Source organism: Oncorhynchus kisutch, linkage group LG18, assembly GCF_002021735.2.
Source record: "Oncorhynchus kisutch isolate 150728-3 linkage group LG18, Okis_V2, whole genome shotgun sequence".
Classification (NCBI taxonomy): Eukaryota; Metazoa; Chordata; class Actinopteri; order Salmoniformes; family Salmonidae; genus Oncorhynchus; species Oncorhynchus kisutch.
This window is the reverse complement of record NC_034191.2, coordinates 4,164,786-4,185,142: the sequence shown is the minus strand read 5'-3', so window position 1 is coordinate 4,185,142 and position 20,357 is coordinate 4,164,786. Positions and strand designations below refer to the sequence as shown.

At 45.8% G+C, this 20,357-nt stretch overlaps 3 protein-coding genes across 3 annotated transcripts in view; 1 reads left to right on the top strand and 2 right to left on the bottom strand.

The window, feature by feature from the left end:
* The window catches only part of dhx34 (DEAH (Asp-Glu-Ala-His) box polypeptide 34), a 33,065-nt gene extending 26,898 nt beyond the window's left edge, over positions 1-6,167 (bottom strand). The window contains exons 1-2 of the mRNA XM_031795745.1: positions 5,101-6,167; positions 4,832-4,948 (exon numbers count right to left, since the gene is read on the bottom strand). Of these exons, the coding sequence (XP_031651605.1) occupies positions 4,832-4,948; positions 5,101-5,793 (810 nt within the window). The 5' untranslated portion in view covers positions 5,794-6,167. The remainder of the gene's footprint in view (positions 1-4,831; positions 4,949-5,100) is intronic.
* A 256-nt stretch (positions 6,168-6,423) lies between these two features.
* On the top strand, positions 6,424-18,805 carry LOC109881145 (lipase member I-like). Its single transcript, XM_020473301.2, has 10 exons — positions 6,424-6,735; positions 6,926-7,332; positions 15,834-15,945; positions 16,075-16,176; positions 16,292-16,399; positions 16,797-16,964; positions 17,389-17,481; positions 17,591-17,702; positions 18,282-18,467; positions 18,644-18,805. The coding sequence occupies exons 1-10, from the start codon at positions 6,636-6,638 to the stop codon at positions 18,720-18,722; spliced, it is 1,467 nt and encodes a 488-aa protein (XP_020328890.2). The 5' UTR covers positions 6,424-6,635; the 3' UTR covers positions 18,723-18,805.
* Positions 18,806-18,816: 11 nt separating this feature from the next.
* Positions 18,817-20,357, bottom strand: part of st14a (ST14 transmembrane serine protease matriptase a) — an 89,853-nt gene continuing 88,312 nt past the window's right edge. Inside the window, exon 18 of the mRNA XM_031795784.1 lies at positions 18,817-20,177. Within this exon, the coding sequence (XP_031651644.1) occupies positions 20,019-20,177 (159 nt within the window). The 3' untranslated portion in view covers positions 18,817-20,018. The remainder of the gene's footprint in view (positions 20,178-20,357) is intronic.

Genomic DNA, 20,357 nt, shown 5'->3' with positions numbered 1-20,357 from the left:
AGAGTATTCAGACCCCTTGACTTGAAAAACTTTTTTTTTTAACGTTACAGCCTTATTCTAAAATGGATTAAATCGTTTTTTAAATTCTAAAATTGATTAAATAAATACAAATCCTCAGCAATTTACACACAATATCCCATAATGACATCACAATACCCCATAATGACATCACAATACCCCATAATGACATCACAATACCCCATAATGACATCACAATACCCCATAATGACATCACAATACCCCATAATGACATCACAATACCCCATAATGACATTACAATACCTCATAATGACATTACAATACCCCATCATGACATTACAATACCCCATAATGACATCACAATACCCCATAATGACATTACAATACCCCATCATGACATTACAATACCCCATAATGACATCACAATACCCCATAATGACATCACAATACCCCATAATGACGTCACAATACCCCATAATGACATCACAATACCCCATAATGACATTACAATACCCCATCATGACATTACAATACCCCATAATGACATCACAATACCCCATAATGACATTACAATACCCCATCATGACATTACAATACCCCATCATGACATCACAATACCCCATAATGACATCACAATACCCCATAATGACATCACAATACCCCATAATGACATCACAATACCCCATAATGACATCACAATACCCCCTAATGACATCACAATACCCCATAATGACATCACAATACCCCATAATGACATCACAATACCCCATAATGACATCACAATACCCCATAATGACATCACAATACCCCATAATGACATTACAATACCCCATAATGACATCACAATACCCCATAATGACATTACAATACCCCATAATGACATCACAATACCCCATAATGACATCACAATACCCCATAATGACATCACAATACCCCATAATGACATCACAATACCCCATAATGACAAAGCGAAAACAGGTTTTTAGAATATTTTGAAAATTTGTAAAAAAAGAAGAAAAAAAAGAATCCCTTATTTTCATAGGACAACAACACAGGGATTTAGCTCAGTACCAGAGGAGCAGCGAGTGGTGCAATTAGGGAAAGGAATTGCAATCACACTGTTTTCCGCCAGCAGATCAAAGCTTCTTTCTAGGTCTGGTTCCCAGAGATAGGTTATCACCGGTAATCTACTGGACTACTGGAGGAAACAGTTCCCGCTCTGGCTCTCTGTTATTTACAGTCGGAATTCAGACCCCTTTCACTTCTTCCCCTTCTTGTTACGTTACAGCCTTATTCTAAAATGGATTAAATAAATGTTTTTCCTCAGCAACAGTACCACATAACGAAGAAGTGATAACAGGTTAAGAAATTTGAGCAAAATGTATACACTTTTTTTTTTTTAACTACCTTATTTACATAAGTATTCAGACCCTTTGCTATGAGACTCAAAATGGAGCTCAGGTGTATCCTGTTTCCATTGATCATCCTTGAGATGTTTCTACAACTTGATTGGAGTCCACCTGCAGCGTTGAAGGTCCCCAAGAACACAGTGGCCTCCAACATTATTAAATGGAAGAAGTTTGGAACCACCAAGACTCTTCCTAGAGCTGGTCGCCCGGCCAAACTGAGCAATCAGGGGGGAAGAGCCTTGGTCAGGTGGGGGGACCAAGAACCCGATGGTCACTCTGGCAGAGCTCTAAAGTTCCTCTGTGGAGATGGGAGAACCTTCCAGAAGGACAACTATCTCTGCAGCACTCCACCAATCAGGCCTTTATGGTAGAGTGGCCAGACGGAAGCCACTCCTCAGTAAGAAGGCACCTAAAGAGTCTCAGACCATGAGAAAAAAGATTCTCTGGTCTGATGAAACCAAGATTGAACTCTTTGGCTTGAATGCCAAGCATCACGTCTGGAGGAAACCTGGCACCATCCCTACGGTGAAGCATGGTGGTGGCAGCATCATGTTGTGGGGATGTTTTTCAGCGGCAGGGACTGGGAGACTAGTCAGGATCGATGGAAAGATGAGCGGGGCAAAGTACAGACAGATCCTTGATGAAAACCTGCTCCAGAGCACTCAGGACCTCAGACTGGGGTGAAGGTTCACCTTCCTAAGCACACAGCCAAGACAACGCAGGAGTGGCTTCGGGACAAGTCTCTGAATGTCGAGTGGCCCAGCCAGAGCCCCGACTTGAACCTGATCGAACATCTCTGGAGAGACCTGAAAAAAAGCTGTGCAGCGACGCTCCCCATCCAACCTGACAGAGCTTGAGAGGATCTGCAGAGAAGAATGGGAGAAACTCCCCAAATACAGGTGTTCCAAGCTTGTAGTGTCATACCCAAGAAGACTCAAGGCTGTAATCGCTAGGTCATTATGGGGTATTGTGTGTAGATTGATGAGAAAAAAACATATTTAATCTATTTTAGAATAAGGCTGTAAAGTAGCAAAATGTGGGAAAATAAATCAGGGGCTCTGAATACTATCAGAAGGCATATTATTATTATTATTATTATTATTATTATTATTATATTTTATATTTATATTTATATGTATTATATTTACCTGGTATATATATTATAAAACTGGGTGGTTCAAGCCTTGAATGCTGATTGGCTGACAGGCGTGGTATATCAGACCGTATACCAGACCGTATACCATGGGTATAACAAAACATACATTTGTCTAATTTAGTTGATAACCAGTTCATCATAGCAATAAGGGCTGTATCCAGGCTCTCTGGTTGAGAGAATGGCAAAGGGTGGCTACTTCTAAAATATAAAATATATTATACTATTTTTTGGTTACTACATGATTCCATATGGAACTGTATATTATATGACCGAGTATATATATTTATTACCGGGTATATATTATATTACCTGGTATATATTATATTACCTGGTATATACAGTATTATATATTATATTACCTGATATACAATACAATGGGGGTGCTTTGCTGGAGACACTGTCTGGGATTTATTTAGAAAATCGAGGCACACTTAACCAGCATGGCTACCACAGCATTCTGCAGCGATACGCCATCCCATCTGGTTGTGGCTTAGTGGGAATATAATTTGTTTTTCAACAGGACAATGACACAAAACACACCTCCTGGTTGTGTAAGGGCTATTTGACCAAGAAGGAGCGTGATGGAGTCCTGCATCAGATGACCTGGCCTCCACAATCAACCGACTTCAACCCAAATTAGATGGTTTGAGATGAGTCGGACTGCAGAGTGAAGGAAAAGCAGCCAACAAGTGCTCAGCATATGTGGGAACTCCTTCAAGACTGTTGGAAAAGCATTCCAGGTGAAGCTGGTTGAGAGAATGCCAAGAGTGTGCAAAGCTGTCATCAAGGCAAAGGGTGGCTACTTTGAAGAATATCAAATACATTTAGATTTGTTTAACACTATTTTGGTTACTACATGACTCCATACTTTTGATGTCTTCACTATAATTCTACAATGTAGAAAATAGTCCAAATATAGAGAAACCCTTGAATGAGTAGGTGTGTCCGAACTTTTGACTGGTACTGTATATTATATGACCGAGTATATATATTTATTACCGGGTATATATTATATTACCTGGTATATATTATATTACCTGGTATATACAGTATTATATATTATATTACCTGATATACAATACCAGTCAAAAGTTTGGACACACCTACTCATGAAGCTGGTTGAGAGAATGCCAAGAGTGTGCAAAGCTGTCATCAAGGCAAAGGGTCCCTACTTTGAAGAATATCAAATATATTTTGATTTGTTTAATACTTGTTTTGGTTACTAGATGATTCCATATGTGTTATTTAATAGTTTTGATGTCTTCACTATTATTCTACTATGTAGAAAATAGTACAAATAAAGAAAAACCCTTGAATGAGAAGGTGTGTCCAAACTTTTGACTGGTACTGTATATTATACTACCTGGTACTGTATATTATACTACCTGGTACTGTATATTATACTACCTGGTACTGTATATTATACTACCAGGTACTGTATATTATACTACCTGGTACTGTATATTATACTACATGGTACTGTATATTATACTACCTGGTACTGTATATTATACTACCTGGTACTGTATATTATACTACCTGGTCCTGTATATTATACTACCTGGTCCTGTAGATTATACTACCTGGTACTGTATATTATACTACCTGGTACTGTATATTATACTACCTGGTACTGTATATTATACTACCTGGTACTGTATGTTATACTACCTGGTACTGTATATTATACTACCTGGTACTGTATATTATACTACCCGGTACTGCATATTATACTACATGGTACTGTATATTATACTACATGGTCCTATATATTATACTACCTGGTCCTGTATATTATCCTACCTGGTACGGTATATTATACTACATGGTACTGTATATTATACTACCTGGTCCTATATATTATACTACCTTGTCCTGTATATTATACTACCTGGTACTGTATATTATACTACATGGTACTGTATATTATACTACCTGGCCCTATATATTATACTACCTGGTCCTGCATATTATACTACCTGGTACTGTATATTATACTACCTGGTACTGTATATTATACTACATGGTACTGTATATTATACTACATGGTACTGTATATTATACTACATGGTACTGTATATTATACTACCTGGTACTGCATATTATACTACATGGTACTGTATATTATACTACCTGGTACTGTATATTATACTACCTGGTACTGTATATTATACTACCTGGTACTGTATATTATACTACATGGTACTGTATATTATACTACCTGGTACTGTATATTATACTACCTGGTACTGTATATTATAATACATGGTACTGTATATTATAATACCTGGTACTGCTCCAGGGCCCCGTCAGCCTGTATCTGTCTCAGTAGTAACCCCTCTGTCAGGAACAACAGCTTGGTGGACGGGGTACGGGTCCCCTCGAAACGGATCTGATAGCCAACCTGCAGATAAAACACAGTTGTGTATCAGTTTGGGTTTTTCTGCTTGTAGTTCTGCTAAATGTCTGAGTGTTGATTTGGTCTTTGTGTAAGGTGTACAATATTGTGATTTTTTTTATTTTTCAGGGTCAGCTTCTTACTACACCACTACCTACCTTGGAGCCGTACTGGTTGAGACTCTCGAAGCTGACCCTCTTGGCGAGGGAGATACAGGCAATCCGCCGAGGCTGAGTGCAAGCTATGTGACTGAACCCAGAGGAGAGGAGGTACTGGGGGACCTGGGTGGACTTTCCACAGCCTGTATCCCCCGCCACCACTACTACCGGGTTAGCCCGCACCAACTCCACGATCCGGTCCCGGTACTGAAAGATAGGAAGGGCTTTCTGCTCCGTCCTCAACTTGGCCAGCTTCCCAAAGCTCTGCCTCTGGCTGAAGTCCAGGAAGTGCAGCAAAGCCAGGCGACAGTCAGCTATCTCCTGACTCCCTGGGCCTGAGGAGCTGTGTCTGTGTCTCTGATCAGACCTCCCCGTCTCCAGCCTCTCCTCTGTGTCTTTGGTACAAACTGACACGTTGATCCGATAGCGGGCATCATATTCTTTAGGCAGACCCAGATCTACAGTCTTCTTCCTGTCTCTGCCCTCCTCCATGTCTTCCTTCCTGCTGCCCCCTGACATGTCCTTCTTGGTTTTGAACCTCTGGAAGCGGTCGAAGAAGTTCCAGAACTCTTTGTGTTCCGTGGTTCCGTTCTGGATGTAGTCATGCCGGCGGAAGAAGATTTGGTCCATCTGAGCTCGGCACTGAGGGTTGTCCCAGTCCCAGCTACGGCTGTCTCTTCTCCTCTCTGACATCTCTACCGTTACAGCTTTAGATAACACAAACTCACGACTCTGACATAAAGTCAACCAGATGATTAGTAAGTCATTAAGACTAGCTAGACGCTCACTCAATAGTCAAGGGTCTCTAGAAGTCTGAGTTAGCTAGCTAGTAGAGTAGTCGGCTAATAACTAGCAACTCATTTGCATTCAAGATAAATAATGTGTAAGCTAGCTATAGCTAAAGGTTATCTTGGTTTAGTCTATTTAATAATCAAAATACACATAATCAATCCAGTAATCCGTCTAGGTTATGATTTCATGTTTCATCAGATCAATATTCAAGACAGCGCCAACAGAAAAATGAAGTTAGCAGCGGAACAATAATAAGGACGGTCCGTCTGAACTATTGTCCGACGACAACTGCTGCCATTGGGTATTAGGTTCCGCATGGTGAAGTTGATTTCTTTCACATTTTTTTAATTTCACCTTTATTTAACCAGGTAGGCTAATTGAGAACAAGTTGGCCATTGACAAATCAAATACTTTAATTGGAAATGTTTTATATGAAATCTCAAACCATGTTTGGTTCTTTATGTTATGTTTCTTGTGAACACTGTAATAGCAAACACATGCAATATTCAGATCATTTTACCGGTTGCAATTATTCATTTTTAGAAACATCTTTAACTGCATTCTTTGTAGTTGAATTTTCACTCTGCACTGATCAAGAAAGGGCTGGCTCACAAAAGCTCTACTGCTCTCTATGGTATTTTCATCAGAAACACTCCAGTCTCCACCTCCACTGAGGCTTATCAGATTGTCAGAGTACAGAAGGCTGTATAGCAGGTAGGGAGATTTGCATTGTGGCTGGGGAAATGGAGAGAACAGGTGGAGGTGTGGAGAACTCTGGAGCTGACAGCAGCTTGGGCGTCTGGTCTCTACTGACCTTCTGTCTTCTGTCTGGTCCTGCCACAGGTACTATGGGGGATATTACTGTGTGATTAGCTCAGCTGCACATTAGAGGTCAATTGAAATTAAAAACTCACATTTTCCAAACTAGTGGCTGTCTAATCATGATTTACTGGGGAGAAGTCCTCACAATAACCTAAAATATAGTCATATGTTAACAACATGATTGATATTTACAGATATTCTCTTCTCACAGGTGACCAACATGCCCACTGCTCTGAATTCCTCTTTCTCAGCCCTCCCTCACTTCTGGTGAGGCTCCTCAGCTTCTCCTCTGAGCAGGGTCCCTGTGGTTACCCCTTAGATCTCCCTCCTTCAGACCTCCCATCTGGCCAGGGCCTCCCTCCACTTCCACCAGGCTTCCCAGGACTGGCCCCTGGTCCTGTTGCCTGGAGCCCCCTCAGCCCCACAGTTGTGATTGTCCCGGGCAGGAGGCCAGCCAGGCTGCAGCCCAGCTGGGCGAGGGTGATGGCGGGGGAGCTGTTAGAGGCAGGGCTGGTTAATGTCCTGGTAGCTGATTGGCTGCTGCCCCCAGAGCAGGAGATCACAGAAGGAGCCAGGCAGGTGGGAGAGAGGCTGGCACAGACCATAAAGACCCTACTGGTGGGTATACAGACCACACAGACACTACTGGTGGGTACACAGACCATACAGACACTACTGGTGGGTACACAGACCATACAGACACTACTGGTGGGTACACAGCCCACACAGACACTACTGGTGGGTACACAGACACTACTGGTGGGTACACAGACCACACAGACACTACTGGTGGGTACACAGACCATACAGACACTACTGGTGGGTACACAGACCACACAGACACTACTGGTGGGTACACAGACCATACAGACACTACTGGTGGGTACACAGACACTACTGGTGGGTACACATACCATACAGACACTACTGGTGGGTACACAGACACTACTGGTGGGTACACAGACCACACAGACACTACTGGTGGGTACACAGACCATACAGACACTACTGGTGGGTACACAGACACTACTGGTGGGTACACAGACCACACAGACACTACTGGTGGGTACACAGACCATACAGACACTACTGGTGGGTACACAGACCATACAGACACTACTGGTGGATACACAGACCATACAGACACTACTGGTGGGTACACACACACTACTGGTGGGTACACAGACCACACAGACACTACTGGTGGGTACACAGACCACACAGACACTACTGGTGGGTACACAGACCACACAGACACTACTGGTGGGTACACAGACCATACAGACACTACTGGTGGGTACACAGACCATACAGACACTACTGGTGGGTACACAGACCATACAGACACTACTGGTGGGTACAAAGACCATACAGACACTACTGGTGGGTACAAAGACCATACAGACACTACTGGTGGGTACACAGACCATACAGACACTACTGGTGGGTACACAGACACTACTGGTGGGTACACATACCATACAGACACTACTGGTGGGTACACAGACACTACTGGTGGGTACACAGACACTACTGGTGGGTACACAGACCACACAGACACTACTGGTGGGTACACAGACCATACAGACACTACTGGTGGGTACACAGACCATACAGACACTACTGGTGGGTACACAGACACTACTGGTGGGTACACAGACCACACAGACACTACTGGTGGGTACACAGACACTACTGGTGGGTACACAGACACTACTGGTGGGTACACAGACCATACAGACACTACTGGTGGGTACACAGACCATACAGACACTACTGGTGGGTACACAGACCACACAGACACTACTGGTGGGTACACAGACACTACTGGTGGGTACACAGACACTACTGGTGGGTACACATACCATACAGACACTACTGGTGGGTACACAGACACTACTGGTGGGTACACAGACCACACAGACACTACTGGTGGGTACACAGACCATACAGACACTACTGGTGGGTACACAGACACTACTGGTGGGTACACAGACCACACAGACACTACTGGTGGGTACACAGACCATACAGACACTACTGGTGGGTACACAGACCATACAGACACTACTGGTGGATACACAGACCATACAGACACTACTGGTGGGTACACACACACTACTGGTGGGTACACAGACCACACAGACACTACTGGTGGGTACACAGACCACACAGACACTACTGGTGGGTAACCAGACCACACAGACACTACTGGTGGGTACACAGACACTACTGGTGGGTACACAGACCATACAGACACTACTGGTGGGTACACAGACCATACAGACACTACTGGTGGGTACACAGACCATACAGACACTACTGGTGGGTACAAAGACCATACAGACACTACTGGTGGGTACACAGACCATACAGACACTACTGGTGGGTACACAGACACTACTGGTGGGTGCACATACCATACAGACACTACTGGTGGGTACACAGACACTACTGGTGGGTACACAGACACTACTGGTGGGTACACAGACCACACAGACACTACTGGTGGGTACACAGACCATACAGACACTACTGGTGGGTACACAGACCATACAGACACTACTGGTGGGTACACAGACACTACTGGTGGGTACACAGACCACACAGACACTACTGGTGGGTACACAGACACTACTGGTGGGTACACAGACACTACTGGTGGGTACACAGACCATACAGACACTACTGGTGGGTACACAGACCATACAGACACTACTGGTGGGTACACAGACCATACAGACACTACTGGTGGGTACACAGACACTACTGGTGGGTACACAGACCACACAGACACTACTGGTGGGTACACAGACCATACAGACACTACTGGTGGGTACACAGACACTACTGGTGGGTACACATACCATACAGACACTACTGGTGGGTACACAGACACTACTGGTGGGTACACAGACCACACAGACACTACTGGTGGGTACACAGACCATACAGACACTACTGGTGGGTACACAGACACTACTGGTGGGTACACAGACCACACAGACACTACTGGTGGGTACACAGACCATACAGACACTACTGGTGGGTACACAGACCATACAGACACTACTGGTGGATACACAGACCATACAGACACTACTGGTGGGTACACACACACTACTGGTGGGTACACAGACCACACAGACACTACTGGTGGGTACACAGACCACACAGACACTACTGGTGGGTACACAGACCACACAGACACTACTGGTGGGTACACAGACACTACTGGTGGGTACACAGACCACACAGACACTACTGGTGGATACACAGACCATACAGACACTACTGGTGGGTACACAGACCATACAGACACTACTGGTGGGTACAAAGACCATACAGACACTACTGGTGGGTACACAGACACTACTGGTGGGTACACAGACCACACAGACACTACTGATGGGTACACAGACCCTACAGACACTACTGGTGGGTACACAGACACTACTGGTGGGTACACAGACCACACAGACACTACTGGTGGGTACACAGACACTACTGGTGGGTACACAGACCATACAGACACTACTGGTGGGTACACAGACACTACTGGTGGGTACACAGACCACACAGACACTACTGGTGGGAACACAGACACTACTGGTGGGTACACAGACACTACTGGTGGGTACACAGACCATACAGACACTACTGGTGGGTACACAGACCATACAGACACTACTGGTGGGTACACAGACACTACTGGTGGGTACACAGACCACACAGACACTACTGGTGGGTACACAGACACTACTGGTGGGTACACAGACACTACTGGTGGGTACACAGACCATACAGACACTACTGGTGGATACACAGACCATACAGACACTACTGGTGGGTACAAAGACCATACAGACACTACTGGTGGGTACACAGACACTACTGGTGGGTACACAGACCATACAGACACTACTGGTGGGTACACAGACCATACAGACACTACTGGTGGGTACACAGACACTACTGGTGGGTACACAGACCACACAGACACTACTGGTGGGTACACAGACCATACAGACACTACTGGTGGGTACACAGACCATACAGACACTACTGGTGGGAACACAGACACTACTGGTGGGTACACAGACCATACAGACACTACTGGTGGGTACACAGACCATACAGACACTACTGGTGGGTACACAGACACTACTGGTGGGTACACAGACCACACAGACACTACTGGTGGGTACACAGACCATACAGACACTACTGGTGGGTACACAGACCATACAGACACTACTGGTGGGTACACAGACACTACTGGTGGGTACACAGACCACACAGACACTACTGGTGGGTACACAGACCATACAGACACTACTGGTGGGTACACAGACACTACTGGTGGGTACACATACCATACAGACACTACTGGTGGGTACACAGACACTACTGGTGGGTACACAGACCACACAGACACTACTGGTGGGTACACAGACCATACAGACACTACTGGTGGGTACACAGACACTACTGGTGGGTACACAGACCACACAGACACTACTGGTGGGTACACAGACCATACAGACACTACTGGTGGGTACACAGACACTACTGGTGGGTACACATACCATACAGACACTACTGGTGGGTACACAGACACTACTGGTGGGTACACAGACCACACAGACACTACTGGTGGGTACACAGACCATACAGACACTACTGGTGGGTACACAGACACTACTGGTGGGTACACAGACCACACAGACACTACTGGTGGGTACACAGACCATACAGACACTACTGGTGGGTACACAGACCATACAGACACTACTGGTGGATACACAGACCATACAGACACTACTGGTGGGTACACACACACTACTGGTGGGTACACAGACCACACAGACACTACTGGTGGGTACACAGACCACACAGACACTACTGGTGGGTACACAGACCACACAGACACTACTGGTGGGTACACAGACACTACTGGTGGGTACACAGACCATACAGACACTACTGGTGGGTACACAGACCATACAGACACTACTGGTGGGTACACAGACCATACAGACACTACTGGTGGGTACAAAGACCATACAGACACTACTGGTGGGTACACAGACACTACTGGTGGGTACACAGACCACACAGACACTACTGATGGGTACACAGACCCTACAGACACTACTGGTGGGTACACAGACACTACTGGTGGGTACACAGACCACACAGACACTACTGGTGGGTACACAGACACTACTGGTGGGTACACAGACCATACAGACACTACTGGTGGGTACACAGACACTACTGGTGGGTACACAGACCACACAGACACTACTGGTGGGAACACAGACACTACTGGTGGGTACACAGACACTACTGGTGGGTACACAGACCATACAGACACTACTGGTGGGTACACAGACCATACAGACACTACTGGTGGGTACACAGACACTACTGGTGGGTACACAGACCACACAGACACTACTGGTGGGTACACAGACACTACTGGTGGGTACACAGACACTACTGGTGGGTACACAGACCATACAGACACTACTGGTGGATACACAGACCATACAGACACTACTGGTGGGTACAAAGACCATACAGACACTACTGGTGGGTACACAGACACTACTGGTGGGTACACAGACCATACAGACACTACTGGTGGGTACACAGACCATACAGACACTACTGGTGGGTACACAGACACTACTGGTGGGTACACAGACCACACAGACACTACTGGTGGGTACACAGACCATACAGACACTACTGGTGGGTACACAGACCATACAGACACTACTGGTGGGAACACAGACACTACTGGTGGGTACACAGACCATACAGACACTACTGGTGGGTAAACAGACCATACAGACACTACTGGTGGGTACACAGACACTACTGGTGGGTACACAGACCACACAGACACTACTGGTGGGTACACAGACCATACAGACACTACTGGTGGGTACACAGACCATACAGACACTACTGGTGGGTACACAGACACTACTGGTGGGTACACAGACCACACAGACACTACTGGTGGGTACACAGACCACACAGACACTACTGGTGGGTACACAGACCATACAGACACTACTGGTGGGTACACAGACACTACTGGTGGGTACACAGACCACACAGACACTACTGGTGGGTACACAGACACTACTGGTGGGTACACAGACCATACAGACACTACTGGTGGGTACACAGACACTACTGGTGGGTACACAGACACTACTGGTGGGTACACAGACCATACAGACACTACTGGTGGGTACACAGACACTACTGGTGGGTACACAGACACTACTGGTGGGTACACAGACCACACAGACACTACTGGTGGGAACACAGACACTACTGGTGGGTACACAGACACTACTGGTGGGTACACAGACCATACAGACACTACTGGTGGGTACACAGACACTACTGGTGGGTACACAGACCACACAGACACTACTGGTGGGTACACAGACACTACTGGTGGGTACACAGACACTACTGGTGGGTACACAGACCATACAGACACTACTGGTGGATACACAGACCATACAGACACTACTGGTGGGTACAAAGACCATACAGACACTACTGGTGGGTACACAGACACTACTGGTGGGTACACAGACCATACAGACACTACTGGTGGGTACACAGACCATACAGACACTACTGGTGGGTACACAGACACTACTGGTGGGTACACAGACCACACAGACACTACTGGTGGGTACACAGACCATACAGACACTACTGGTGGGTACACAGACCATACAGACACTACTGGTGGGAACACAGACACTACTGGTGGGTACACAGACCATACAGACACTACTGGTGGGTACACAGACCATACAGACACTACTGGTGGGTACACAGACCACACAGACACTACTGGTGGGTACACAGACCATACAGACACTACTGGTGGGTACACAGACACTACTGGTGGGTACACAGACCACACAGACACTACTGGTGGGTACACAGACACTACTGGTGGGTACACAGACCATACAGACACTACTGGTGGGTACACAGACACTACTGGTGGGTACACAGACCACACAGACACTACTGGTGGGTACACAGACCACACAGACACTACTGGTGGGTACACAGACACTACTGGTGGGTACACAGACCATACAGACACTACTGGTGGGTACACAGACCATACAGACGCTACTGGTGGGTACACAGACCATACAGACACTACTGGTGGGTACACAGACACTACTGGTGGGTACACAGACCACACAGACACTACTGGTGGGTACACAGACACTACTGGTGGGTACACAGACCATACAGACACTACTGGTGGGTACACAGACACTACTGGTGGGTACACAGACACTACTGGTGGGTACACAGACACTACTGGTGGGTACACAGACCACACAGACACTACTGGTGGGTACACAGACACTACTGGTGGGTACACAGACACTACTGGTGGGTACACAGACCATACAGACACTACTGGTGGGTAGACAGACCACACAGACACTACTGGTGGGTACACAGACACTACTGGTGGGTACACAGACACTACTGGTGGGTACACAGACACTACTGGTGGGTACACAGACCATACAGACACTACTGGTGGGTACACAGACCATACAGACACTACTGGTGGGTACACAGACCACACAGACACTACTGGTGGGTACACAGACCACACAGACACTACTGGTGGGTACACAGACCACACAGACACTACTGGTGGGTACACAGACCACACAGACACTACTGGTGGGTACACAGACACTACTGGTGGGTACACAGACCATACAGACACTACTGGTGGGTACACAGACCATACAGACACTACTGGTGGGTACACAGACCATACAGGCACTACTGGTGGGTACAAAGACCATACAGGCACTACTGGTGGGTACACAGACACTACTGGTGGGTACACAGACCACACAGACACTACTGGTGGGTACACAGACCATACAGACACTACTGGTGGGTACACAGACACTACTGGTGGGTACACAGACCACACAGACACTACTGGTGGTTACACAGACACTACTGGTGGGTACACAGACCATACAGACACTACTGGTGGGTACACAGACACTACTGGTGGGTACACAGACACTACTGGTGGGTACACAGACCATACAGACACTACTGGTGGGTACACAGACACTACTGGTGGGTACACAGACACTACTGGTGGGTACACAGACCATACAGACACTACTGGTGGGTACACAGACCATACAGACACTACTGGTGGGTACACAGACCACATAGACACTACTGGTGGGTACACAGACACTACTGGTGGGTACACAGACACTACTGGTGGGTACACAGACCATACAGACACTACTGGTGGGTACACAGACCACACAGACACTACTGGTGGGTACACAGACACTACTGGTGGGTACACAGACACTACTGGTGGGTACACAGACCATACAGACACTACTGGTGGGTACACAGACACTACTGGTGGGTACACAGACACTACTGGTGGGTACACAGACCATACAGACACTACTGGTGGGTACACAGGCACTACTGGTGGGTACACAGACACTACTGGTGGGTACACAGACCATACAGACACTACTGGTGGGTACACAGACCATACAGACACTACTGGTGGGTACACAGACACTACTGGTGGGTACACAGACACTACTGGTGGGTACACAGACCATACAGACACTACTGGTGGGTACACAGACCATACAGACACTACTGGTGGGTACACAGACACTACTGGTGGGTACACAGACACTACTGGTGGGTACATGTTCCACACTGTGTAAAATGTGTCCAGTAATATGCTTTAACTGGGTCAGGGAAACTGGCCCAAATTGAACATGAGTAACTGTGTTATAGTGGAGTAGATATGTTAAAACAATTTTTTAAACCTTTATTTAACTAGACAAGTCAGTTAAGAACAAATTCTTATTTTCAAAGACGGCCTAGGAACAGTGGGTTAACTGCCTGTTCAGGGGCAGAACGACAGATTTGTACCTTGTCAAATCGGGGATTTGAACTTGCAACCTTCTGGTTACTAGTCCAACGCTCTAACAACTAGACTACCCTGTCGCCCCATGTTGATGTTTATTCCTCAGGAGGACCAGGGCTCTTCTCCAGAGCTGTTCCACCTGGTAGGGTTTGGTGTTGGGGCCCATGTAGCTGGTGTGACCGGGGCCTGTTTGGAGGGAACTATTGGCAGGATCACAGGTACTGAGACATAATATAGGGTTACATCTGGTAAAAGTCCATTCTGAGTTTCGGATGAACCGACAGGTCAAATGGAGTGTTTTGTTCTTTTAAAAAAAATAAAAAATGATGTGGTCTGATCCAACTCAGGCCTGGATCCGTTCTCACCGGTGTTTTCCGAGGCAGACAGCAGCCTGTCTCTGGATCACACTGATGCCCAGTACGTGGATGTGATTCACACCAACTTCAACCGTGAGGAACTCTACACATACCTAGTAAACCATGTAGTTACACCTAATAGCATAGTAGATTTATTTAGACATTTTGTATACCAATCACTAAGTTCATTACCTGGTGTATTTTTCAGCCAATGAGCCGGTAGCTCCCCTGGGGGTTCCTAGACCATTGGGTCATGTTGATTTCTACATCGGCAGAGGATATCAACTCCCTGGTTGTCCTCAGGCTCTCATGAAAAGTGTGTGACAGGTTAAAAAATTTTTTTTTTATCATCTAAAATATTATAACAAACATCATGCCTGGGGCCCATGTGACCTGACCAGGAAAAGCTGTGTCCTTTAGGCTATCTACTATAACACAGAGGTTGGGATGACTCATATATTTGAGGCAGTTCTGCAGGGTAGTCACTAGCTTGCACAGTCACAAAGTCATTGAATCTGATTTTCAACCTAACCTTTAAACACACTGCTAACTTTATACCTAACCTTAAATTAAGATCAAAAAACACTTTTTTTTTCATTAATTGTTAAGATATATAGCTTTACAGCTATCCCATGTAGTGTGGAACGCTCAGTTCTGCCTCCAGGACAAGATTCAGCCCAATAAAGGTCAAGGTGCGTGTGGGTGTGTTCCAGGGGAGCAGTACTTGCTGTGCAGTCATCAACGGGCCTATAGGTTGTTCACCAGCTCCATCCGGTCCTACTGCCCTCTCATAGCCTTCCCCTGCCAGGGAGTAGAGGACTTCCAGAGGGCTCTCTGTACACACTGTCACCACCCTGGCCTCAACATCTGCCCCCAGCTGGGTAAGATACACACTGTCACCACCCTGGCCTCAACATCTGCCCCCAGCTGGGTAAGATACACACTGTTACCACCCTGGCCTCAACATCTACCCCCAGCTGGGTAAGATACACACTGTCACCACCCTGGCCTCAACATCTGCCCCCAGCTGGGTAAGAGACAAGATAATGTAGACCAGCTGGGTAAGAGACAAGATAATGTAGACCAGCTGGGTAAGAGACAATATAATGTAGACCAGCTGGGTAAGAGACAAGATAATGTAGACCAGCTAGGTAAGAGACAAGATAATGTAGACAGCATAACTCTCTGACACACATTTCTCTCTCTGAACAAAGACGAGTCTTTCACACATGAAGAAACTGGTGTTGATGATTGGCTGTTTTCATCATCAAGACACCATCAGCTATTGGTTCTTCTCTCCTATAGGCTACGACATCAGCTGGCTGCCTCCAGATCGACCAATCACCTTCCAGCCACTGACCGCGGTCCTGGACATCACAGCAACGGACCCTTTCTGCGGTCAGAAACTCAGGACACACACTGACAGTGTCACACGGTTACCGTTCCTTCCTGTAGTGCAGGAACAGGAATAGGAACAGTTGGTTAACCGGCTTTATGTCCCTTCTAGTGACGCCGTTCCTGTTGGAGGTGCACCTGGAGGGAAACACCTCGTTAGAAGCCCAGCTATTTATTCAGCTGAAGGGAGACGTCAGGAAAACACCTGTCATGTTGGTGTCCGGGTGAGACACTAGCATCTGGTTCTTCATTTATTAAATGTCTGCATCTCAAATGGGACCCTATTCCCTATATGGTGCACTATATATTCCCATAGGGCCCTGGTCTAATGCTGTGTACTATATCCCCCCATAGGGCCCTGGTCTAATGCTGTGTACTATATATTCCCATAGGGCCCTGGTCTAATGCTGTGTACTATATATCCCCATAGGGCCCTGGTCTAATGCTGTGTACTATATCCCCCCATAGGGCCCTGGTCTAATGCTGTGTACTATATATTCCCATAGGGCCCTGGTCTAATGCTGTGTACTATATATCCCCATAGGGCCCTGGTCTAATGCTGTGTACTATATCCCCCCATAGGGCCCTGGTCTAATGCTGTGTACTATATATCCCCATAGGGCCCTGGTCTAATGCTGTGGACTATATATCCCCATAGGGCCCTGGTCTAATGCTGTGTATTATATATCCCCATAGGGCCCTGGTCTAATGCTGTGTACTATATAGGGAACAGGGTGCTATTTGGGATGCAGTTAATGTCTTTATCTTGCCAACTCTAAAGTGCCGTTGACCATTGTGTCCAGTCCTTCCCTGATGCAGTTTGAGTCTCATCAGATACACCAGTTCCTGGTTTCCGTACGTCACACTATTCAGGAGTTCAGAACCATAGTACTTCACTTCTACTCTCAACGCCTCCTGTACTTGGCCTGGAGGAAGAGACGGATTCACATCAGTCATCTAGTTCTTACACAACTACCCAGACACCAGGGGTAAATAGCATCACTACATCAACATGACACAGATGAAAACTCAACTCTCCTTCCATTTGCTAAAAAAAAAGAACACGAAAGCCCTTTCCGACCCCCTCGGGGTCGTCTGTGTGATGTCTGGGAGACGACAAAACTTTTAAAAAAACACGGCTGTTTTTGTGTATTACACCCCACAGGCTAGTATCTTACAGGACCCGGAGTGTTACCGCAGTGGAGAATCACAGAGTGGACGTGTATCTGCAGAAGGAAGAGTGAAGATGGACGGGGAGGGGGCTTTTCAGGGAGGTCAAATGTTGTGCTGGGTAATCAGAAAATAACCATTAAAATATACTGAAGAAAATACAAAATGTTTGGTTGTTTATATTTATTTTAACCACTTATATATAAAAAACAATTACAATAAATGGTTGATTTGATAAATGCTGGAGAAAGTTTTAATGTCTAAGTTAAATTCGATAATTATGTCCTCAAAAAAAAGATATTGTGAAATCAATGTATTTATATGCACAATGCTAACCGAACAGACGATCTCTGATGAAGCTTTATTCTGATATAAAAGCATCGACGTCGGACCCAAATTAAATGAAAAATAATGTTGGGAGGAGAAAAAGAAGAGCATTAAGGAATAAATCACATTTAAAAAAAAATACAAATGATTCATCATCATGTCGCATCAGGACTTCCTGGTATTTCAACTAAAAACTATTGTGTCAAATACCAAATCATAGTAGATAGTGACCCCAGCTCCATACCGTCTGTTTGAGCCCTGTGTTCCAAATGGCACCCGATTCCATACATAGTGTACCACCTTTAAAAAAACAGAGCCCATATGGATCCTGGTCAAAAGAAGTGCACTTCATAGGGAATATGGCGCCATTTGGAATGCAACCCCCCTTCATGAGTACACGGGCAACAAGTCAAAGAGTCGGAATTCACATTTAAGAGACAGTTCTAAAAGATGACATAAGAGAAAACAAACCTATGGGCAAACGATTCAAATCCAATGACAAAACAAGCAACGGAACACATCGTCTCCTTGTGTACGCGCATGTAACAGTTTTTCTACAGTTACTCCTTAAAAATGGCCCAAATCCTACCTATGCAAAACGTACCAGAAAATGTTGTGTGTATCCAATCCAAATGACTGATTGCAATGGGCAAAACTAATATATCGAAAAAAAATATTTAAAAAAAACGCACAAAATTTGACATTATTTACAATTCTTAAAAACACTTTCCCCACAAAACCACCTAGTCCTCCTCATAACAAAAAAATACACATTCAGACACCAGTCATTATAATAAACATTTAGACATTAAGGCATCTGCCTTTCAACAGAGAAAACCCAACCAACGGTCCATAGTCCATCGATATGAAAGGGAGTGCATTGTGAGGCCTGAGATCAAAGTGTGTAAAATAGTTCACCACTCCTGGATAATGGAAGGGAGAGGAGGAGGGTATAGAGGGCGAATCCTGGCGAACCAGTAATCTGTACAGTACTGGCGTGTTCATCGACCGGTCATCATTCCTAGTCGTTTCCCCGTGTCCTGTTACACGCCGGTCTTCTCCTTGATCCAGCCCCTGAACTTGGTGACGGTGCTGTAGATCCCAGGCTTGTCCCTACGGGCACAGCCATCACCCCAACTCACCACTCCAGCCAGGAACATATGACTAGTACCAGGACTGGACAGAGGCCCGCCAGAATCCCCCTGAGAAAGAAAGTGTAGGTTATATATCATCCTATCTCAGTACTACTGTTGACCAGAGCCCCGTGGTTATATATATACAGTGCCTTGCGAAAGTATTCGGCCCCCTTGAACTTTGCGACCTTTTGCCACATTTCAGGCTTCAAACATAAAGATATAAAACTGTATTTTTTTGTGAAGAAT

Excerpts from the sequence above, each read along its gene's own strand:
- LOC109881145 (XM_020473301.2), top strand. The coding sequence starts at position 6,636 with ATGGAGAGAACAGGTGGAGGTGTGGAGAACTCTGGAGCTGACAGCAGC. Across the intron at positions 17,703-18,281 it reads CCTGTCATGTTGGTGTCCGG|TCCTTCCCTGATGCAGTTTG; the intron begins GTGAGACACTAG and ends CATTGTGTCCAG. Across the intron at positions 18,468-18,643 it reads CAACTACCCAGACACCAGGG|GCTAGTATCTTACAGGACCC; the intron begins GTAAATAGCATC and ends TACACCCCACAG.